At 36.4% G+C, this 24,594-nt stretch overlaps 1 protein-coding gene and 1 non-coding gene across 4 annotated transcripts in view; both read left to right on the forward strand.

Moving 5' to 3' along the window:
* The window catches only part of LOC145986758 (5'-3' exonuclease PLD3-like), a 163,284-nt gene extending 139,708 nt beyond the window's left edge, over positions 1 to 23,576 (forward strand). For all 3 annotated transcript variants that reach the window (XM_083121140.1, XM_083121142.1, XM_083121141.1), the window contains exons 2-11: positions 3,181 to 3,437; positions 6,330 to 6,510; positions 7,432 to 7,557; positions 9,209 to 9,331; positions 9,799 to 9,867; positions 11,196 to 11,327; positions 13,894 to 14,033; positions 17,632 to 17,797; positions 18,797 to 18,896; positions 21,194 to 23,576. In XM_083121140.1, coding sequence (XP_082977266.1) covers positions 3,181 to 3,437; positions 6,330 to 6,510; positions 7,432 to 7,557; positions 9,209 to 9,331; positions 9,799 to 9,867; positions 11,196 to 11,327; positions 13,894 to 14,033; positions 17,632 to 17,797; positions 18,797 to 18,896; positions 21,194 to 21,381 — 1,482 coding nt within the window. In that variant the 3' untranslated portion in view covers positions 21,382 to 23,576. The remainder of the gene's footprint in view (positions 1 to 3,180; positions 3,438 to 6,329; positions 6,511 to 7,431; positions 7,558 to 9,208; positions 9,332 to 9,798; positions 9,868 to 11,195; positions 11,328 to 13,893; positions 14,034 to 17,631; positions 17,798 to 18,796; positions 18,897 to 21,193) is intronic.
* TRNAS-GGA (transfer RNA serine (anticodon GGA)) lies at positions 13,200 to 13,270 on the forward strand. The gene has a single exon. It is a non-coding gene; the product is annotated as a tRNA-Ser (tRNA).
* Positions 23,577 to 24,594: the final 1,018 nt, after the last annotated feature.

Below are 24,594 nucleotides of genomic sequence, written 5' to 3' on the forward strand. Positions count from 1 at the left end.
TAATCTGGAGCGCGGAAAGAAGTATTTATGAATGTATAGCCGTTTAAAGTTAAGATATTGCTGTTTTAAATTTTTGAGTCCAAATTTCCAACCAATTACGGGCTCCGCCCCTGGGGTAATTGACCTACCACACCCTACCGCTACCGCAGCCCCGCCTCCGCTATGCTCCGGCTACCTGGCTCTCACTAGAGTCCCTTTTTAAGGGCATGTTAGAAATTGGCCGGAGTCACCTGCTTCCAAATGAGCGCCAAATTGCAACTGCACATTCATGATTACAAAACCAAAATTAGTAAGTATACCGAATTTGAAACAAATCGGAGATATTTGCGTTACTGAAAATTAACGTAACCTATCCTTACCGTCAATGATTCGTGCAACAAACATACAATCAACACTATGCAACACGCCATTTTCTCACATACAAATGAACGCTCCATGCAACTGGTATAACTTTCAGCACAACACTCTAGGAACCGCACAGTTGCCAAACTTACCTCTATTCGAACCCCCATTCCACAACCTCTTCTCCCTCCATATCCTCATCATCACTGTAAATAATTGCACCACATTAACAATCTTTTCACTCCTTCCCTCCTCCATTGTTCCACGATCAATGATCTCCAAGTGACTAATTAACAATGTCGGAATGCTGGAGACAGTGTATCGACAATCATACTGTTAATAATTGCACATAATTTCGCAATTTCTATACACCAGCACCAAATTTCAACTTTAGATTCATAATTAGGAGGCCAAAGTTAGTGAGTATCTCGAATTTGAAAGTAATCGAATGAACTCCCCATATTGTTAAATCATACCCAATTTTTCACATAGAGAGTAATTTTTGTTTTCGCTTCCTTAACACACAATATGGTAGGCAAAACTTGACTACTGTAGTGGGTATGCAGTGCTTCCAACCTTCTTCACCGAAAAATACCTACTATCATGTTCGTCACGTGTGCAAATTGTATATTATGCACAGGAAGCTGACCCATGAACCATTCACGGATAGCCCAACGAAACCATTCCGATAAGGTTAGGTTAGGTTTGGTTAGGTTAGGCAAGCTTAGTTAAAATAAAAAGGGGGTTGGAAACACTGACAGGGGGTTACGTCATTAAACATACGCAGCATCTGGCTCACGTAGGGAAAGCAATGGCAATTGTGCATCTGTGAGATATTTCTCTTGAAAAATACGTGATTTCCCGGTCAAATAGATTCCACGATGAAAGAAAATACCTCGATGGACGTTGGAAACCTTAGAGAAACTCATTTCCGGAAGTAGTTTCTTCATTAACAATGAAGAAATGTGACTCCGATATATGAAACTGTTACCCATATCAGTAGTTGATCGCAATTAGCGTGGCACTTTGGACTCCTTACCTCCTCTGCATATGTTTTGAGGACCCATCAATTGGGAACTATTGTCGTAGACATTGGTTCAAACTTCCAACAAGTTAAGTGTACAATTTATGCACAACTTAATTATGACAGAACCTACAGTTTTATAAAAAGTCAAAACCACTTTGTACACATGAACTGAGATTCCTGTAAGATCAGTAGTAATCTGGAGTTAGTGAGTTCATGATTGTGCATTCCAGATGGTAAACAAAGTATGGGTGAAAGACATGTATTGATGTAACCAATTAGGAGAAGAAGGTTGAAATTTTCTGTTTTCTGATCAGTTCCTGATCCATTTCTTTGTTGTCATAATTTGTAACATCAACACACTGCAATTATAGTAAGAATAGAATAGAATGGGTCTTTATTTAAGCAGGTGTGTTTTCGTCTTGTGGTATTCTTACAACCAACCTTTTTCACAGATACAATGATTTAATAAAATAATAATAATGATCATGATCAGGGGTAGAAAAATACAGGGTGCCCAGTCACCATGGTGCGTGAAAATTTTCACAGATGTTGTTAGAAGAGCATGAGTTCAAAGTAAGATGAAATCTTATGCTGAATTGAAAATGAGTAATGAACCATTTGGACAACATAACAAAAACAAATGTAACTACTATGGTACATCTGTCAGACTACTCACTGAAAATAGAATTCAATAAAATTTGAACAATTTCAAGTTCTCATGACCTTCACAGCCCTAACTGAAAGGTATGGACAAGGGTTCACTTGTAGTTGGAGGGGTGCGAGAAATACAGTAAGAGAGAAAGAAATTCAGAGAAGTCTGGGAGATGGTCCGTAGTATAGTAATTAAAAGTTAAACTGTAGGCCCACTCCTGATTAGCCTATCTGTGCATAAAGTGAACCTTTAAAAAATCAAATTCAAATAAATGCCTTCCTTGTACATATATATATGATTCATAGGTGTCATATATTTCACACTTTTTTACATTGCTAACGTACTATTTTGGAAAGCGGAACATTTCCTAAGGTGAAATAATGCATTTCTAACTAAGATAATGTCTATTTCTTACATTTACGAGTACTTACTGTTACTTGTTATTTCGATTCTGTAACACATTATGGTGGGCAATAGCGTACTGGTTCAGGGCACCTTGTGCGAGTGTTTTGTCGATTTATGCAGTGTTGCAACCTCGTTCACTGGAAAATACCTACTTTTGTGCCTGGATTTGAAATTATGCTAATACCTCGCAAACCATTGATGTTAGCCTCACAAACCATTGACGTTAGCCCCACAAACCATTCACGTTAGCCCCACAAATCATTCACGTTAGCCCCAAAAACCATTCACGTTAGCCCCACAAACCATTCACGTTAGCCCCAAAAACCATTTTCCGTAAGGTTAAGTTAGGTTAGGCAAGCATAGTTAAAAAAAAATTAAAAATACTCGACACGTCATGTTCTAGTGAAAACACGGCGAGGTTGAAACACTGACTACGGGGTTACATCATGTAACATACTTAACATTGTGCTCTCGTGCAGAAAGCAAATGGTGGCAGCACAAACAGCATGTCAGACAGAGATTTTCACAGAAAACAATATGTATTCGCATTAAAATGGATCAAAACTACATTCATGAACTTCCACAACACTACAGAAAATGATTTCCGTAAGTACTTTCTCCTGTAAATTTGAAGAAATCCGTCACCCCTATACTATAATGTTACCAAATACTTTTGCTAGGGTATGATGATGAACTATATATTTAAAACTATGTTTTTCATGTTTAACCAATTGCCTTCTTTTTTCCATCCCAGACTGTGGTTGAAGGTAACGGGAAACTGGATGTTGGTGAAGTAGAACTTGAACTGTGGGACTCTCACTATATGTTAAAGGACGAAGACACAGAAGAGAAATGGCACGGTTGGTGCAAGCCTTCATGTATACCAATCAGCATCATCCTCGTTCTCATTGTTTTGGTCGTTCTACTGCCATTGTTGGAGCAAAAATGGGACACTGAACAGAGGGAACCAAAAGCACAACCCCAACCAGAAATATGCAATGACACGTGCAGGTAAGGCACTACAACTTCTGATTCAGATTTATTGTGGGCTTACCAAGGTGGTTTGATTTAAATCGGGTATTTTTTTTTAAAGAAAATCCTTGTTTTAAATCACTTTAAAGAAATAATTTATAGAATAATGTACACAAGAAATTTGTAGAAGTCAGAATCACTTTTGGTGAAAGTACATTAATCTTGTAATCATTGAATGGTGTTTATTAAGCTCTAAGAAAGGAAATGATAGGAAACAAAATATATGTACTGATGGGGTGAAGCTCATACGGAAGGAAATGTAATATGTAAACTGTAAACACATTTAAATTTCTCTTCCTTTAAAAAAAATAAAATTCATTAATTTATATAGACAAAGAAAATACTAATCATATTAAACTGTAAATAGTGTCATAACATTAAGCTGTGAATAAACATCTTCTTCTATGGCGCTCCGGTCTGTATTCGGTCCATGGCCTCCCCAATCTTCCTCTTCCATCCCGTCCTATCCAAGGCTTCCATTTCTTAGTTCTAAGCAGTTGTACTGCATCTGCTCCAACTGCTTTTTCCCCATCTGTTTCTGGGTCTCCCCACTGATCCTTTCCCTCCAAAACTTCCTTGCGTCACCTTCTTGGTGATTCGGCTGTCATCCATCCTGATTACGTATCCTGCCCACTCTAACCTTTTAGCTCTTATATAAACTGAGATGGGTACATCTTTGTAAAGTTCAAGTAATTCCTGATTGGTTCTTAGTCTCCAAATATCTTGCACTTTTATTGGTCCAAATATTTTCCTCGGTATTTTCCGTTCAAACAAGTCCACCATTTCAGCTGCGCTTTGATTTAAGGTCCATGTTTCACTCCCATATATAATAATGCTTCAGGGTTTTATACAACATAACTTTGGCTCTATGGTTTACTCCATGATATTTAATCAATGATAGTAATGAGAAGTATGCTTTATTGGCTCTTTGTAATATGTATATTTCTTACTTCTATCATCTCATCATTTTTGTCTGTGATCAATACTCCTAGGTAAGGAAAACTTTATACCACTTCCAATTCATGTTCTCCAATTTTTATATGATTTACCTTAGACTTTGCTTTCTTTGTTTGGACTAATATTTTTGTTTTATTTGTGTTAATTTGTAATCCAATTTCCTTCCCTTTCTCATCTAGTGTTTCCACCACTTCTTTAATTGATCTTATTGATCTTCCTATAATATTGATGTCATCTGTGTACCCAACTATTTGGGCCGACTTATATTCTAATGTTCTTCTGGTATCTATCATTAGTTTCCTTGTCACATATTCCAGAGACATATTGAACAGGATTGATGCCTTGTTTGAGACCTTGTTTAACTGAAAAGCTCTCTCCCATATTTGCTTGTTTGCTTGTATCTTCACACATGCTTTGGTGTTCTGCATCGTCATTTCTACCAATTGAATTCATTTTGTAGGTATGTACTCAATATTTTTCCAATTTTAATTCTATCAATGGAGTCATATGCTTGTTTAAAATCGACAAAGACTTGTGTTATTTCTATGTTCCCAACACTTCACCAGTATCTGTCTGACTGTGTGTATTGGATCTATTGTAGACCTTCCTTTTCTGAAGCCGGCTTGGTACTCTCCTAATGCTTCTTCTGCATATGGTTGTAGTCTTTCTCTAAGTATGCTTGTCAATGTCTTGTATGCTACACAAAGCAAGGATATTCCCCTGTAATTTTCACACATATGTTTATCCCCCTTCTTGAATATAGGGCAAATTTTTCTCTCTCTCCAGTCATCTGGCATATGTTCTAAGCTCCAGACTTTGCATAGGTGTAAATGTAGGGATTCTAACAACTTCTTCCCTCCATATTTCCATATTTCTACTGGTATCCTGTCTTTCCCTGGTGCTTTGTTATTTTTTAGTTTCCGAATAGCTTCTCAAATTTCTGCTAGTGTGGGGGGCTCTTCTGGTTCTTCTGACTCTTCTTGTTCCCTACTTGGTCTCATTCCCTGGTCCTCATTTTGGGGTTCTGTGTTGTTCAGTAACTGTTCAGCCCATCTATTTAATATTTGCTTTTTATTCCCTAGTAGTTGATAGACCAACAATAGTCAGCAAGCATACTTCCGTTGCAACCACTTTTCAGAAAAAGCCCACATGTGAGTCCAGAAAGTATAATTTGAGGTACATGATATCCCATGATATGGAATCAGTGTACCATGTCACGAACAGTGATTCATATTTGTGTGCTTTGACATTACCCAGGAAACTGGAACACACCAACTTGAATGCCTGCCATGATGCATTTGTTGGGTCAGAAAGTGCCCCTCAATATGTGCTAGAAGCATACGGCTTTCACACTTCAATTCTGTATCCTTTGTTTAGTCCAATTCACATGATTTCATCTAAAGGACAGAAAATGTCTTCAAATTTGTTGTGCAGTGCTATCTGTCTATCCCTGGACAAAGGGAATGCCATGCAATAAACAGTATCATTTCAAGCATATATTACCAAAAGCCTTACTGAATTTCATATTATTTCATGTTAAATATTTTTCTGCTTGCACTATTAAACATGCACACTTGGCATGCATTTACATATGTGTATGTGTGTGTTTAGTGTTATATGTATACATATTCTCCTTCATGTATGTTTACAGTTCATAGTGCTACTTTGATTTTCAATTACTCATACATTGTTCTTTCATCTTTTTAATTTTCTGTTTTGTTTTCTTTTGTTATTTATTGCATATTTATACTGTTTGTAGGAAATGTATGTTAACTATGGATTGTATTCTGACAAGTGTTAGGTGGGAGAACACTATGTGCTGAACCTCGCATGAAGAAAAGTATTTGCGCTAGAATGATTTCTGTTAACGTAGCTTATGTATAAAATCATATTTTATGCATAATATCTTTGCAGGTTCTCTCTTGTTGAAAGTATTCCAGAAGGGTTAACATTTCCAAATAGCAGCATCCATCATCAATCAACCTTTGAGGCATGGAAAGACTTGATAAAAATTGCTGAGAGTACAATTGAGCTTGCATCGTTCTATTGGACCATGAGAGGGGTTGATGTGGTACCAGATCCATCGGCAAGACCGGTATGTTTTTTGTGGATGTCTGGGATGGTGAAATTATAAACCCACACGCTATAATTTCATTTTATGTCAAACAATATGCTATTTCACTATGCCATATGGTGGTGTAGCAAAATAGGCCATTACAAGAATACTGTAGGGACTTCACAGTTTGGTTGTTACACCACAACACATTGCAGATGAAATTTGCTGTGATGCATTTGACATAATACCTACTAGCATAGAGTTGTCAGACATGTAATAGTTTGATCATGTTACAATGTAAAACCAGAACAAAAAACATGTGCCTGAATATTCTAATAGAAATTTCTTCATTCATGAACAAAAGCTGAATGTATGCGTCTATACACAAATGCACGCTTGTTCAAGCCCTGATGTTACGTGAGACTTGTGTGTACTATGTCTTTGCTCCAAACCGAGTCGTTCCCTACTTTATAAAGTTTATATGTAACGAAAGTTTACTGTTTGTGTCTTTGTCTTGTTCCATTTTCTCTCTTTGCACTTATTTTCTTTTTATGCTTTCCCCTTGGAGATTTGAACCACTGTGTGTGTCCAGTATCCCGAGCCCAAAGCCTGATACCTTAGACCGCACGGCCACGGTGCAGGAATATATATTACCTCAGTTACTTTTTTCAGAAATCACACCATGACACTTGACCTCAAACCACAAACACTAGGATTTCACCTCAATGCTATATTATGTGACCTAATTCATGTCTGAATTTGTTTGTTCATGGGTCAAATAAACAATATGCACTAAGTTTTCCGATATGTGATGTAGTTACGTCATGTTCTTATTTTTCCCACGGTCATAATAGATGTAATTAACAGAAAAAGATCATAGATTGCATGTTTTGCCCTAATGTAGATTGTGTGAAAATTATGGTGCAGGTGTTACTTAGTAACTATTTAATTCTATTGTAGGGTGAGGAAATATTCCACAAGCTGATGGAGGCTGGCACGGAAAGGAAATTAAAAATTCACATTGCTCAAGACAAGAAATTTCCCAACAAGGACACTGAATTGCTGGCCAAAAGAGGTGCTGCAGAAGTAAGTGCCCAATATTAACACATTTCCATATCCCATCCCAGTTGTAATACAGGGTGTTTCACTCGCTCTTTGCCTCTGATTTTCACTTATAAAAACCATACTATTGATCATAATGTAATGGAATTTGCTATGGACATACCTTGGTGTGTGAGAAGCATGGTGACATCATTGGAGATGGTGCCACAGTCTCTCGAGTCTTTAACGTGGGCAAGTGTGTGTGTCTGGGTGATTCCACCGTTAAATTCCAATCGTACGGACGTGCGCTTTCAGTCTTTCTTGGCCCTTCTGTTGTGATTTCTTCCTATGGGGCTGAAAGGAACAGTCTATCGCAACAAGCCGTGGACTTTCATGGAACTGCAAGACAGCATTCAGTGGGGAAATTGACACTGTGACTTCTGATGTGTTGGTACTGGCTACCTTCTGTAACATGGAGAGGTGTACGCAGGCATGCATTGATACTAATGGCGATCACTTTCAATGCTGCCTGTGACATCACCATGCTTCTCTTACACCAAGGTATGTCATAACATTATGACCAATTGTTTGATTTTTATAAGCAATAAACAGGGGCCGAGTGAAATACCCTGTATATCAGTTAAAGTGCTGTTGTTCAGAGATTACCGAATTAATATTCTTTCGAGGAGTTATTAACCCTCCGTTGCTGGATCCTGTGGCCAAGTGGTTAGCACATCGCGCTGCGATGCCAAGGGTCTCGGGTTCGAATCCTGCTCAGGCTTGGTTGTTTGTGAATGTCCATTCATCAATTTCATCACTCATCCCCATCTTTGCAAATTATCCAAGAGGCACAAAACACGAAGTAAAATAAACTAAATCGATCAATCATTAACCCTTCGTTGCTTGCGCGGCATCTACGAGACACCAGAGAGTCTATCAGTAACGATAACTTCTGAAACTTCTGGTATTCCCCGGCCCGGTACCTTCCTGGTATGAGCAAATGATTATTCAGAACGAGCTACGACAGTTCAAGTTTGTGAGGTGAGAAGTTATTAGTGATATTGTCTGCACTGAGTCTCTCAGATGCCACGCGAGTACTCGTGTTACAAGATTGTACATACATCATGTTATAAAACACGAGTTCCAGAAACAACAAGGCTAAGTCGTAGTTATTCTCTCTTATTTATAAGGTAAAATTAAATATTCTTCTTGCAGATGGACTGCAAAAGGCTTTATAATCCTTTGAATGTAAGTTTTGTATTTTAGAACACTCAACGAATATTTGTTGCATTTGTGCCCAAAACAAATAATGTGTTTTATCCAACTAAAAATGTAAGTTTTTGTTGTGTATTGCTCGAGTTTTGTATTTTTTATTAAAGATGTAGGTTTTGTATTTTTTTAATAAATATATTGGTTTGGAAAACAATAGTGTTCATGTTTCGGTTCACCTGAACCACAATAATCCTCAAAAAGATATGTTTTCAACGCAGGTCATCACGTGAGTCTGTCAGATGCCACGCGAGCATCGGTGTTAAGAAAATTGGCGCGAGCAACGGAGGGTTAACCATCAGGTTTACCATGTATAGTAACTATGTGTATGTACTTGTAGTAACAGTAGGTCTACGGAAGACGTAATTCTATTGTAACATTCAATGGTGATTTTTTTTTTTTCCGTAACATCTCTGTTTCATTGCAGGTGAGGTCATTAAACTTCCCCCATCTTGTCGGGGGTGGAGTTCTTCATACAAAAATGTGGCTGGTGGACAGGAAGCATTTTTATATTGGCAGCGCTAATTTTGATTGGAGAGCTTTGACCCAGGTTGGTTTACTGTGATTGCATGGTTTTTAGCAGGTTAAAGCATATAATCTTTGCTCATTTTATTACTATAAATTTTGGCAATTGTTTTTAGTAAGATGTTGGGGGAGAGTAAATTTTAGCTATTGTTTTTTGTTTTTAATTAATATGGTATTGGTTCTAATTATCCAAGTAAGAACTTCTAATTTTTCTCTTAACATTAAATATGTACTTGTATTTAACAATTAATCATTTCAATCAACAATACACAATTCTTATTTTTGCAACAGTTAACAGAAAAATGTATGAAAATGTAAAGGATGTTAAAAAAAGGGTTTTATGTAGATAATTTCTTTCTTCCCATTGTATGCAATGCAATTTTGTGTTTTGTTTTTCGATTGTCTTTGTTTTAATCACAGGGATGTTCTAAGTAAATGATATCAGTGTTCTTATCATTCTTCCTCCATTCTTTTCAACTAACTCTATTTCAGGTGAAGGAGCTAGGAGCTGTTGTGCACAATTGCAGTTGTCTAGCTGCAGATCTTGGCAAAATATTTGATGTAAGTTTCGTTAAAGCATTTGATTATTGTTTGAAATGAATTGTGTAGATTCCTTTAAAATTGTAGTGGCATGCATTCGTTTTTAGCAGTCCTATAATGTCCTATTTTCTGTATATCAGATGTTGTTTTTTATTTCCGGAAACTCTGGAATAAAGTGAGAGGGGGGGGGTTAACCCTTACTCTCTCTCTCTTGTGGAAAAGGCACTGTTTTTTTTTTTTTTAGCATCATGGTATTGGAGAATTTAGGTGCACTCAAGTCTCTCACAGAGATTAATAAGTATGTGTTCGTGCCCCAAAATTTTATGTTTAAATCTGTAATGAAAAACTAAACTCCTAGGTGTAACAGTCATTGTCGGGTCAAGGTACACGAAGCAACTTTTCATTGGTGTAAGTCGACACATTGAGTCTGATCATTGCTGTTGTCTAGCTGTCTAGACCAGAGTACAATTACCCTCATGATGCAGGGAAAACATTGACATTTTTGGGGCTCTCATAAGGGCAAGAGTTCCCAACATGGTTAAATGGTTTAACACATCCTCTACATATGTGCCAATCTTAATTTCCTCGGATACACTTTTAACGTTTCCAACGATTTACCGTCCATGTTGGGAAATGATGACAGTGTTGTAACTAATGTTTTTAGCTTTTTGAGAGGATCGGGAGAAGCTTTTAGTGTATCCTCGCCTTTTTAATGTGTTGTGTTTGTCGTATGTAGAGGCTGAAGGGTGCAAAATGACCATATGTGCCATGCTCCCAAGAATTTGAACTCATTCATTCCTTGGTGAGAGGTCCAAAATTTTGGTGTTGTGAGGACAATTGAGAAGCTGTTTGAAAGCAAACTTTAGTCTTGAAAGGCAGAAAACAGGGCTGACGGGACTCGATGCACTGGCCACAAATTTAACTGAACTGGCCAGATTCTCCAGGGGAAAAAACAGGACACTTCAGTTTATAATTGCTTCAGTACTAATCATCCAGTGTGTTCGATACAGCAGCTAAAACCACATGAAGTCCACAGCTATCAGCAACTCTAGAATCTTTAAAATTGAAAGAGGGAAAATTTGTGAAACCAAGATAATTAAGCATTTCAGTGATGTATCTTGAGTACGCCAGGATGTTTAGATGAAAAGTGTGACTGGGATGTTGTGGTGCTCCACTTGTAACCCTATAAAAAGTTACCTGGCAGGACAAGATTTACAGAAACGCTAAAATTAAATTTCTAAGCAGTATTTCTTCACTACATCATAAAATATAGAGAAATTAATTTAGTTTTGTAAGTTCAATAATTTTTCAGTTCATATTATCTATATTGTGAATTGCTTTGGTTGCAGGCATATTGGCTGTTAGGACAACCTGACGCTAAGGTACCACCTAAATGGCCAGATGACTACAGTACAAAGTACAATAAAGATACTCCAATGAACCTGACAATTGACGACACACCTGTTGAAACATATTTATCTGTAAGTAAGCTTTTAAGTAAATCTAATTAGTTCCACACTAACACTCATTCTAGAAGAGAAATGCTGATTTTGAAAGTTGTTAGGTACAGTGAAGAACCTAAATAGTTAATTCACCTTCTTAACCCTTTAACCTATATCTGTCATGCCCACTTGTTACCTGAGGTGTGTTTGATGGATATATCCATCCTCACTTTTGACAACAATGCCCCCTCCCCCTCTGACCATGACCTGCTTCCGCATGTTGAGAAGGAAAACATTAGACAAACGATTTCCTCATACGTCACTTTCCTGCAAGGCATGAGATTGTAAACAACCATTGTAACCAAGCATTTACAACGGTGCCAACTCACTTCTGTGAGCTTTGTCATTCGATGCCTCTTTTACTGTGCCGACAAAGAGGTGTAAATTTAGCAGCTGCTGCTGACGTCATTAGGGAGCTGAAGAGCATCAGTGTCGCTGTCGATTCATATTGAATCATGGATTCAATTTCCAGCCACTTGGAGGCATGAGCATCGAAAGTGAACAGGGTTGCAAGGCAACAAAAAAAATGTTCTGTTCCATCGGTCAGCATATGACCTTTATGTAGAGAAATTTGACAGATTTTATGTTTTGTGATACACATTGCATTGTTATACACACTGCAAGTACTTCATGTGACCACCTTTGGCGTTCAACTTTGGCTCTTTTTGAGCCCACTTTAATCATTGTTTGTGTACAATTCCTTTTCACTCTTTTTTCTAAACTTCAAACCATGTGGTTCATGAAATTACATGTTGCTCCGAAGATACAAATAAAGAACACCCTTACAACAACCAGAATTAATATTATTTCCTTCGTTATAACCAAAAAATAGCATAAATAACATGGTAAACAATGTACGTATTGTTCCAGGCATTTTTCGAATATGCAAAGAATCGTGCTGCTAGATTCTTGGGACACAGTAAAAGAAAGGATTGTGGGAAACAAGATTGTATCGAAGCAGAAAAGCAGTTTAATCCCATAAAAAGTTATAACAATCGTCAAATATATTTAGTTAGAACACTTTCCAAAACAAGGAAATGTGCTTTTTTTACAACGAGTCCAATAATAATGTATGTTACAGAACAAAGGTATGTGAATTATACCCTACACAGAATGTAAGAGCCCTGACAAGTCTGTTTAATTGCCTTGTTTAAAGCAAATTAGAATATGCAAATAAAGTTTGGTCACCTTGCACACAATGTAATAAGACTGAAAGAATACACGAATTTCTCTGTTACAAAAATAATCATGTCAAAATCAGATTTCATACAAATTACTACTAGGTGAAGCCACCTTTGTACCATTGATTAATTTTATGTAAGGTAGTTAACAGGCTAGTTGATAGTCCAAACCTCCTCCGAACATTACATTTTAAAACAAAGAGGGATCCATTCAGCACAGTGCTGTAACTAAAATATTGGGGGCCCCAAGTGAATTGTTTTATGTTAAGAAAGCATACTAGATTCACATTATGTGGCTGATTTTTAGTGAAAAAAGTATGTGTGCCTTTAGTAAAAGCCTGTTTTATTTAATAGGTAATTGATGCATGACCTCCAGTTTTATTGTTATTTATCTGTAGTACAAAAAGATATACAATTGTTCTTTCCAAGTAAAAATAAAGAAACAATGGCTGGGAACGCCAGGGGTTTTTACAACACTGATTGAGCATCCATTAAATTAGGCACACACAGGAGATGTACTAATGGATTGACATCTCTACGCTGGGAGGAACCAGGCAACGTCGACGTGTATAGTGTTTCAAAGGCAACAGATCCCCGTTGCAGTAGCACTTGCAGAGACGATTTCACACAGGTAAAACAACGCCAGCGAAAATGCAGGGGAAGCCAGGCCGGCTCGGTAGCTCAGTGGTAGAGCAATGGCACGGATTGCCAGAGACCCGGGTTCGAGTCCTGGTCGAGCCTGCATTTTTCGCTGAAAATCTACTCTGATTGAGCAGTGTATCAGAGTTTGCCTCTGATGAGATTACATAAAGCACAATGAAATTGTCAGAAATGGTTGAGATTTGCATTTCACTTTGCCATTTAAAAAGTTCATCTCATCAGTGCAAAGGATACAGAGATTAAGCTAAAATTTTCTCTGCTTCCCCTCCCTTGCTGCTCCCTCAGTGCCTCTCCTATTTTAAATAAGTATGCATTAAATAATGTTTTGCTCTTATATTTTTATGCAGTTTTAAATGCTTCTGTGTCATCAATTTTTTTTATATAATTCCTTCATTCTTTCATATTCTAATCTATTGCGCTTGTTATAGTGGGATAATAGCTCTGTTATAGGTAATATGTAAATACATATTTTTTTAAAAAATAATAACAGAATTATAGAATTTTGCATTACATTACAGGCTGTTTATATATATAATTAATTATCATCAATTTCACTGGCACCAATATGCCAATAGTCTATTCGTAATCCTATGAATGTTGCATTATTGTACTAATAGTGTATGCATATGTGGACTACAAAATTGCAAAGAAATTCTGCAATTTTTGTTCCAAAATTTAATTATCTGGTTTTTTTCTTTGTCTAGACCTCTCCACCAAAGTTGTGCCCTAAAGGTCGAACCGAAGACTTGCAAGCAATCATAGATGTTATTTCTCATGCCGAGAAGTTTGTTTACATAGCTGTGATGGACTATATTCCCCTTACGTTATACACACCAAAAACCAGGTAAAATTTGTGACAATAAGTTCTGTGAATACTTATGGTATTTCGTTGTTTATGTTGAGTATGAGAAATTTATTTTCTCTGTGTATCAAAAAGTACAGCTTAGATCTCTCTCGACATAACTTAACAAGCTGAAAGATGTGTAAAATACATCAGTTTTATTCTGATAATATTTTGCTCGTTGCAGCCTTGTTTCAATGCTATGAGCCATTGAAAAATTACATTTTGAAAAAAAACACTAAGTTGCTGACCAAGGCAGTTTATTAAGATATAAAAACACTTAACATGTAACGTTTCAACTTAGTGTTTTTACTATGGAAACAAGGCTTAATTATATTACAATTGTACATTTTGAATCCTTTAAATATGCAATTCAAATTCATGGTTGCCACTGCATTTATATTTTCAGTTGGAATGTTTGAAAAATCTTTAGTCCACCACAGGGAAGCGCTACCTTCTGGTGTATCGATCAAAACAATGCTTACAAAACCTGAATTTAATGCAGACTCATAAAATGCAGTAACAAACATGGTGATAAATGCATAATTTAACATCATAAGTCCAGTGACATAACTTGACTGTGCCTCTACTGGCTTGCTTTGCATAGTATGCTATTGCTTTGAGTACATGATCTACCATAAAAAATAAATATCAGTGGCAACCTTGAATTTCTAACATACATTCAGTATACAATTCAGCTGGTATTTCTTATCTATCTGTATAATTTGCCAAAATAACATCATAAATTTTGGTCAAAGTAAGGGTTTCTTTCAGTAACTTCTCAAAACACTGATTCTGGTTTAATGAAGGAGTTTTGTTTTGTATGTGATTCTTACAGGCAAACTAGAATAACATAGTGTTTTTGCATTGATATCGTAACCTGTGTTGTTTGTCATGCTGAAGATTGTGAATTGCTGTACATGGGGATTTAAACCAATAATCTCTATCTTTGTAAGCCAATTAAAAGAGCTTTATTTCTAATAACAGTTCAAAATGAAAGTACATTTGTTTTTTCTTCTCCCTCATTGTGGAGTTCATTCTTTTTGTACAAGTAACTACATTGACGACAGTCCATAAGTTCGTGGACTGGCACCTCGAGTGTAGACAGCCACGCAACATGTGTACACTTACACAGATTCACATGGTCCATCAAAATATTCGCCGTTGGCTGCTAATCATGTCAGCCAACGTTGGTATAACTGTTGGAAACACTACTGAAAGATATGGGCAGGAAGATCCTGTACGACTCCTCTTGTGGCAGATGCCCACGTACAGGGTGGCTACTCACCGGAAATTACGTGTGAATTCTCTGTGAATATTTATCCGTTTAAAATTGCAACTTTTATTAATCCAAATCCAATTGATTTTATACATGCCGTGAGGCAATTTTTTCACAGTTTAGTTTTTATTTTTATCGAGGAAAGCTGCATGGAAAATAAAATAAAGTTCTCTCAATCCGTTTACTTCGTTAGTGTCCTTTGCTGAACATTCTGACATGCGAAAAATTATTGCAAGATAATATCTTGAAGTTGATTAGGCAAATTTGAGTTTGATATTCTTATACAATTAACTATTTTCGTAGATTTGTATATCCTGTAACATTTGTTACTTGAGCTTGTAGATATATTTAGAGTCTTGAGTATGTAAAATGGCACCTTAAATTAAATATTTTAAATGTATATGCCGTTTAATTTAATTAAATTAGAACTTTTGGATACTTTAGAATTGCACAGACCCTTCATATTGTTAATATATTTGTGTGGGGGGGGGGGGGTGAGAGGTGGTAATATGTAAGGTTAAAATGGAGAAAACATCTGCTTGTACCCTTGAAGTTTTAGAAAGTTTGCCTTGAAAACTACTTAGCGGTTTTGCCTAATTTTTGGTAGAATTTGGCTTTACCCGTTGCTCAAACTGCGACATTCTCGAGTTCCACCACTCGCATTCTACTACCCTTCACAACAGAGAACGTAGTTCTGCTTACACTGTATGCACGCAAGTTGTAGCAACACTCTGCAGCCAGTATATGAACTTATTGACTGTACTACGTAAATAGCAAAGTGGTTATTCCTATCTCCTAATCATTGGTCTTAGTAGAAGCTCTTTAAAATGAAAGTCCAGTTCTCATGATACCTCTGCAAAGAAAATAAACTTTTCAATTTTGAATTTCTTCTATTTGTTATTCTTTCATGTCACATTTTTGCATCACAATAATGAGAATGAATGATGATCAGACGAAATTGATGTTCAGATTGTAGGTTGACTGCTCAACATGCTCGGCCACCAGCACCTTCAACCATTTGGATATTTTTAAGAGTTGAAACGTGGCCTTTCCAACATCTTGCAATAACTGTAGCACTTGATGACTTTTTCCATAGAAATCAATTATTTCATACATACCTCTGAGCAAAGAGTAGACGATGGTGTTTCATCTTTAAATGAGACTACCTTACGGTCAATAATACTGTGTTTCTTTAAATATCAGTCTATATGATGACAGTATGTGTGTTGAAATTAATTAGAAAGCATGTTGTAGTAATTTTTAGGGCTGAATCGATACCTATGCCAATGTATTGGTTTCTGCTGATACAAGTAGTGTCAGTGTCACACTATTGGTTGGATTATATTTACCAATACTGGATGTTTCAAGTGTTTTGATTTTTCATGGGGTCCGCAAAAATGCCACTTTTGCAGTCTAATTATTCTGGATTTTGTACCAATATTATGTGAAAAACTGTATTTTTTTAATTATAACATGTATTCTGATGTAATTTTTTAATATTTTAAAGCAAATCTGACAAATTGATGCTTATAATTGGAGTGAAATACCTACTAATGTTAATCAATATTTTCAACTACTTTTTAAGTACTTGTTAATATCAACATAAAACACACAAACATTTTAAAAGTTTTTCCAAGCTTTCGATTCCATCTCAGAATCATCAGGGCTGGTCGAGTAACGACAAAATGGACGCGGTTGAAGTTCCACTGACGCTACTTGCTGTGTCAGAGGCACCTGGCACCTCGAGTGTAGACAGCCACGCAACATGGTGTACATTTGCACAGATCCACATCGTCCCTCAAAATAGTCGCTGCTAATCATGTCTGCCAACAGTTGGTAACACTACTGAAGATTTTGGCAGGAACATCCTGTTTGGATTCTCTTGTGGCAGTGATTATCTCCTTGGCCCAATATGCCCACATACAGGGTAGCTACTCTCAGAATTATGTGTGAATTTTGCATGAATTTTTATCTGTAGACGTGCAAAATGTAGCGCCAACGGAACTTCAACCACGTCCCCTTTGTCATCAGACCTGATGATAATTCCGAGATGGAATCGAAAGCTTGGAAAAACTTTTACTTTTAAAGTGTTTTTTATCGTGCTGTTTATGTGTTTTGTATTGATTTTAAAAGCATGTTGCCAGCACGTGATGTGAGTTTTTTATTGTCATATTACTTTTTAAGTGTTTCAATTTTCAAGCATTGGAATTGGTGAGAGTTCACAAGAGTATCGGTATCGATTCAAAGTGGTATCAGATTAACCCTAATGCTTTTGTCTGTAAAATATTGTTTTTTAAAATAAATTGGTATTTTCTTTCTCAGGTTCTGGCCTGAAATTGACAATGCGCTGAAAACAGCAGCCGTGGAACAAGGAGTTAAGGTCCGGTTGCTCATCAGTTGGTGGAATCACTCCAGGCGTGCAGAGCCGTATTTCCTCAAGTCTCTGGCTGACATTTCCAATGACTACCTGGGAGTGTCCATTGAAATTGTAAGTTTGAGGAACACAAGGCCTTGCACGGTCTGAGAAACATTGTGCCATCTCATTACCAATCTCTCTGTGATCCTAAGTTTGAAAATCCCAGGCCCTTTCTTACAGTGGTACAACACAAAGCAATTGCCGCATTTTTTCTAAGAGTAATATATTCCTGAAATGTAGAGATCCATGTTTAAAAAAAAAAGCAGTACATATATTCAGATGATTTGTTAGGGCTTATGTAAGCATACTTTTATATTTTTCCATGATTAAGGACACTGTAAGCATTTTCTGCTCATATTCAGTATATATTTTTATTTTCTTCTAAGTGTAAAGAACTTTGTTCACTGTGCTCTTTCTAATGTGGTTAAATTTTGCTTCTCTTGTGTCAAAGTACAAACCTTTCCTGGCACATTTGAAAATTTGGACACAAAGTAATCATTGTTCCTGGTATTGCAACTTCGGATTTGTAAAAGTGAACTAATATAAAATATGTGAATATAGCATTATTACTAATCTACATATCACTAATATCATTACAACATTTATATTTTATTAAATATCTTTTAATATTTCTAGTGTTAGTAACAGTGCCACACCACACCAGCACGTTGAGGATAAAGCTAAAAATATTTTAACGATGAACACAATAACACACTAATAATAACAAACCAACTTAAAGTACTGCAACCTTTCCTCCCAGGAGAAGAGAACTGGCTAGTAATATATATTACTTACTATAGTTATTTATTATAGTGACCAATATATAGAAGGAGGTTATAATATAAAGTCCTTAAGTACCTCGTTTCTTTTATCTGTGAGATGTATAATATTTTTAATTCTGTCACATAATGCTATTAAAATTTCATACTTTTTACGTGTGTACTGTGTTTTTCTTATGTAAACAGTTCACCCCATGAAGTAAGTTATATTGTTAGGGCATATTTAAGAAAATAGTAATTCATAAAAATCTCCACGCTAATAATTTTTTTGATGTAATTTTTCTTTTTCCAGAAACTGTTCAAAGTTCCTAGCACATCGTCTCAAGCACAAATTCCATATGCAAGAGTAAATCACAACAAATATATGGTAACGGACAACGCAGCATATATAGGTAAGTTCTGGGGTATATTTTGGAGAAATATGTAATAGAAAATTGTTTCATGAGGAATTACGTATCAACTGTTATCAGAAAGTACTGATTCCGTACATCTCGCCGATGGCATAGTGGTAATGCTGTCGCCTTGCAATCTAAGGGACCAGGGTTTATTCCCCACTGTGATTTGGATTCCACTTTAATCTGTCCTGATTAGCCTATCTGTGCCTAAAGGGAACTTAAAATCAACTTTGACACAAGCACACCCATTTTTTAAAAGGGGGAGTTCAACTGCAAAAACAATATTTTGTATGACATTATGAGTACAAAGAGTTATTTTACCTAATTTTCTTCAGGGAAATTGAAAATCTAAAGTGAAAACTTCCGATTCCCCCCAACTCCCTTTCAGTGTTATAATTAGTTATTGTATTGTTTTTATTAATGCTATGCTTTCTATTTCTATTGTATTGCACTGTAACACAAACTACACTACCGACAAAAAGTTTAAGACCACCAGGAAAATGTGCCAAAAATCAGTAGAAATGAATGTATTTCATAATTAATGTACAAGAAACATATGTAAGAATCTGCTTGGCAATGTACAAACATAGGTACATCCACTATACATACTAATGTCACCTCATATTTTGCTTTCATCAATATGTCCACCATGGGCCTTAATGACAGCAGCGCAAACATGTGGCATGCTCTCCAATAGTTTTTCCAGATAGGATAGTTGACTGTTACGCCAGGCATCGTTGATGACTTCCCATAGCTGTTGAGTGTTGCTGGGTACCTTCTTCCTGATGTTCCTATCGATTTGGTCCCGTAGCAGTTCAATTGGTGAAAGATCAGCAGACTGTGGTGATCACGTCATGAGAACTAATGACCCTTCTGTTGCCTTGCATTCCAAATACCGCATGCACAATGTGGATGTATGTTTGGGATCATTATCTTGTTGAAAAATAAACCCATTACCAACAAGACAACGACCAGAGGGGACGGTATGGTGCACCAATATCTGATGATACCCTTCTTTTACCAATGTTCCCTGAATTTTACGAAGGTTCCCCATCTGGTTTCCTGCAAAACATCCCCACACCATTACACTTCCACCCCCATGTTTCACTGTGGGAACAAGACACTCTTCTTTCATTCTCTCGCTGACCTTTCAACACACAAAGGTTCGCCTATTGCTGCCAAATAATTCATATTTGGATTCGTCGGTCCAGAGTACCCATTTCCAGTTATCCACAGTCCAACCTTGGTGCATTTTAGCCCAGGCCAATCGTTTTGTCTTGTTCACACATCGTAACAATGGCTTTCTACCAGCTGCTCTGCTATGCAGCCCTTCTTCACGCAACCTATTCTTCACCGTGGATACATACACAGGTGTCACTCTGCTGTTATTCAGGGAAGCAGCGATGACTGCTGCTGTTAGGCACCTGTTCCATTTGCTAGTTACTGTAATATATCTATTGTCAGCTGCAGACATTACACGAGCTCTTTCACTACGTGCACGGTCAGCATGACTGTCGGTTTTACGGTATCTGTCCAATGCACAATGAACACCAGTCTTGGAAATATTCAGTTTTCTTGCTATTTCGCGTTCCGAATAACCTTCATTTTTCAGTGCACATATCACAGCATGCTTTTCAACCGAAATCACCTGTTCCCCACGATGACGGGCCATTTCACTCAGCTCCACTTACTTTGCACACCTCACACACAATAATGGGCTCACAATGTCACCTGCATGAACAGCAGCTGACCCTGAGCCACTAATAAGGATGCGCATGAGGCTGGCTACCATACTGACTGGTTTCACGCACACAGCTGCAATGTTGCCAGCTTCAGCAACGTTTTTGTCACTTTCCATTTTGCCAACCACATGCTACACATTCGGAAAAAAATTGGTTTCGCGTTTTGCGAAGTTCAAACTAGACTACATTGCATTTTCCATGTGTATCATCGTCACGTCTTTCTTGGACAGGAACCGTTGGTTCCATACAACACTCCATCCTGATTTTTTGGCCGTTTTTCATGGTGGTCTTAAACTTTTTGTCGGTAGTGTATTTATTCAAAATTATAGTATGGCTATGTAAATAGGTTAGGTAAACTAAACAGAATGCCTAATCTTATGAAGCACATTCTGTAATACTTGTTTTTCCAAATCCTATTTGTTCATTTAATTATGTCCTTTAAATAAATAATATTTAATGATAGTAACAAAATCAAGAGTTCTGGTGGATAATGAGTTAAAACTGTAAAGTATGCAACACTTGAATTCTAACATAAGTAAATTTTCTTTAAAGGTACTTCCAACTGGGCTGCCGACTACTTTATCAACACCGGAGGTATAGGATTCATTACTAAAGAACCACTGAAAGGCCGGCTGAAGAGGGAACACTCAGATTTCAGGCTACAACTGCAGGAAGTGTTTGAACGTGATTGGTCCTCGGAATATGCACATCCACTCGAGGTGAACCCCACAGCTCGGTAGCAGAGAAACATTGCATTTTGACCATAATGTCATTCATTTCTTTGACGTCAAGCAAAATGGTTGTTCTTTATACTCTCTTGTTCGTGGTTCGGTTTCAAGATGTGATAGAGACATTAAGCAGGCAATGTGATGTTAATGGAAGCCAACAAGTTTTTTGTGAACTCAATAATGTTTTTTATACGAAGACTTGTTTTTATGGTTCAAATATAATCATGTTGATGAATTTACGCTGAAATGAAACTAGGTGTACTAGTATATAGGAACTTCATAAATTTTCTGGAGGTCTTTTGCAGTACAATCACCCTCCTTGTATCTTTTTCATTTCTGGACATACGTGAGTTTAGAGGAACACGTAAAGTAAAATATTTGAACTTCAATAGATAATAATAACTACTATTATTTTCCATTGACTTCCTGTGATTAATGTTCATTTTTGCTACATCTCTCTATGAGCAACTTACCTGCCTTTCTCAAAATAAAAGCCAGTCCCCCAAAATGGGGTTAATGGTCGTAGCATTTTCAAAAGTAATTTTAACTGCAAATTTCCAAATTTTCACTAATATTATCCTAAATTAAACAAGAGGTTTAACTGTTAAACACCTAACTTAATACAGCAAAATGGCTGAGTGGGCCTCCCCAGTGAATGCAATGCAGTGGCATAATGACCTCCAACAGGATCGAACTTGGGACCTCTTGATTACAAGCATTGCCACTACACCACCAGGGAGACTCAAGAGGTTTTTGTATTTGTGTAAATTTATACAGTATTATTTTTTCATCTTTAAGAACAACAACAACAAATCTTTCACATCAGTAATGCATTATGAGGGATTGTAGCCTGTGAACTGAACTATCCAATTTGTGGAAACAACTTATTTCAGTTTTTGAAATTACTTTCATGCAGAATGGTTGATGTGAAACCATGCACAACTATTACAAGTTTACAACCAATGATTATATATCCACACGTCCAGGAAATTTATGAAACTGTTGCATATATTTAATTTTCTATGCACTAAGTAGTATATGTATTACATGCATAACACCTGTTTTTATCAAAGCATGCGTGTTTCTCGATAGAAATATATATACTTATATTTTAGATCAATTTAGCATCGAGGAGGATAACTTAGTAAATATTACATAAACTGCAAAGGTATGTTATTAGAGATATGATGAAATTGATTTTCAATATATGAATATCAGAACCTGGTATCAAATCAATAAAGAACTGGTATATAAACCGATTCCAATATTCAGTTTCTTTCAAGATGTTGATCATAGAGGAGACCTAAAATGTGATTTTGAAACACTGTTTTCTTGTAATGATTTCAAATTTCATAACTTGTATCACTAAGTGCTCGAAGTGCAAATTCCTAGCTGAGATGCTTGTATGGATAAACATGAAGGCAATGCAGTAGATGGAGGGATGCTTTATGAAAAAAAAAATATTTCATGACATTCCCCCCACCCCCACTTCGAGTACTTCTCATTAATACATGAAAAATGTTACTGAACTTCTGTAAAATATCTAAGCATATTTATAATACCTACCTCAGTGGTGACCAGGAGCATTGAGTGGTCATCTACGATCTCACCACTAAAGGTTATTAGTTCAAATCTTGGCTTGGGAATGGGTGTTCATCAATTTTACCTAATCATCATTCATCTTCGTTTCAAATAGCCTAAATGAGCAGAAAAGCAAAGTGATGAAAAATGTTAAAATGCAAGATATTACATAATTTTCATTTTAGCCATGCTGAAAATAGTTCTATTTTTCTTAAATAGTCATGTACATTGTAATGGTTAAATTTCCTGAACCATCACATCGTTAAAAATTAGTACTTATGCAGGTTTTACTATACAATTTACATGATCTAAGTGTATAATACTAAGTGTCGAAATCAGTTGTATTTTCCTCTATGTATTCTACGGGTTATTACCTTAAAGGATTTACTCTGTGTTACTATTATAGCCACAATATAGATCTAGATTCATAGACAATCTCTCGTTATACTGAATCAGGGTGCTATTACATGTTATGTAATGTTCTGGTAATGTTTTCTTGTATCTTTTAACACTCACTTGACATCATTGTTGATTTTAAGAGCAATTATGCTTTACAAGCGACATTCAAATATGATGAGAATTTGTCTTTCTTAGCATGAGAACATGCAACGTACCGTTTTCCAATAGTACCCACTAACTAAAACACTTCACCAATATTCTTGTAGCTCGTAAATATCACCTTCAAATGTTTCTTTTTGCGCATTTATCCAACCATGCTCACTGTAAGGACCTCATCATTGGTCAAAACAAATGAAAGATCGAGAGAGCCAAGTCAGGACTATATGAAGGAAGAGTAGAGATGCACATTGTCATAGGGGAAACAATAAAATATTGTCATCTACTTGTAGGAGAAAATCCATATCTAGTTACCCTTTAAACAAGCTGATCAATTGTGGAATCATTTCAAAGAGTCATATAAGTTTTTGACTATTTGCTGTGGGGTCCGTTCTCCACACAGTCCTGTCCTGCTTGAAACACCGTTGCCTGGGACAATCATCCCCCAACTGTGCTTTAAGCCTAGGAAAAAAATTCAGACAGAACAACATACTTATTCATCCAAAATGTCATGATTATTTTCAGCGGCACCAACTTATATGGGCTTGAGCTCATCCAATCTGTAATTTCTTCTTATATTTGTCATGATTTGTGAAATCACTATGTAACAGTTTTTTTTATTTATTTTAAATAAGGATGCCACTGTTGCTGGTAATTAATATCATGATACATGGAAAGGAGGATTTCTGAGATTTTTTTGTAAACAAGTGTTTGGGCCCACCCAATTTTTTTTTTTTTTTTCAAAAGTTGGCACCACTGATTATTTTATATTCTGATTATGACTGACTGATGCAACAGAAAGCTTGACACACTGTGCTTATTTCATGTGTTCCTGGGAACCAATTCTCATATTTTTAATGTCCCTTGTAATTGTTAGCAGAATTTGAGATGTTTAGTCAAAAGTATGCAGTCTTCATGCAATAACATGAAATTGCATGGGTAAGTGCTCAATTATGAGGTAATGTGTAGATATAAATTTTTAAAATTATTTTCTAAATTCAACCATGAACAAAATCTTCATTAGTATTAAAGTTCATCTGAACTGAGTTTGGGAAATATGATTTTACTCTCGTTCTTTCCCCACCTCTC

This window comes from Lepisma saccharinum, chromosome 4 (assembly GCF_977018435.1).
Source record: "Lepisma saccharinum chromosome 4, izLepSacc3.1, whole genome shotgun sequence".
NCBI lineage: Eukaryota > Metazoa > Arthropoda > Insecta > Zygentoma > Lepismatidae > Lepisma > Lepisma saccharinum.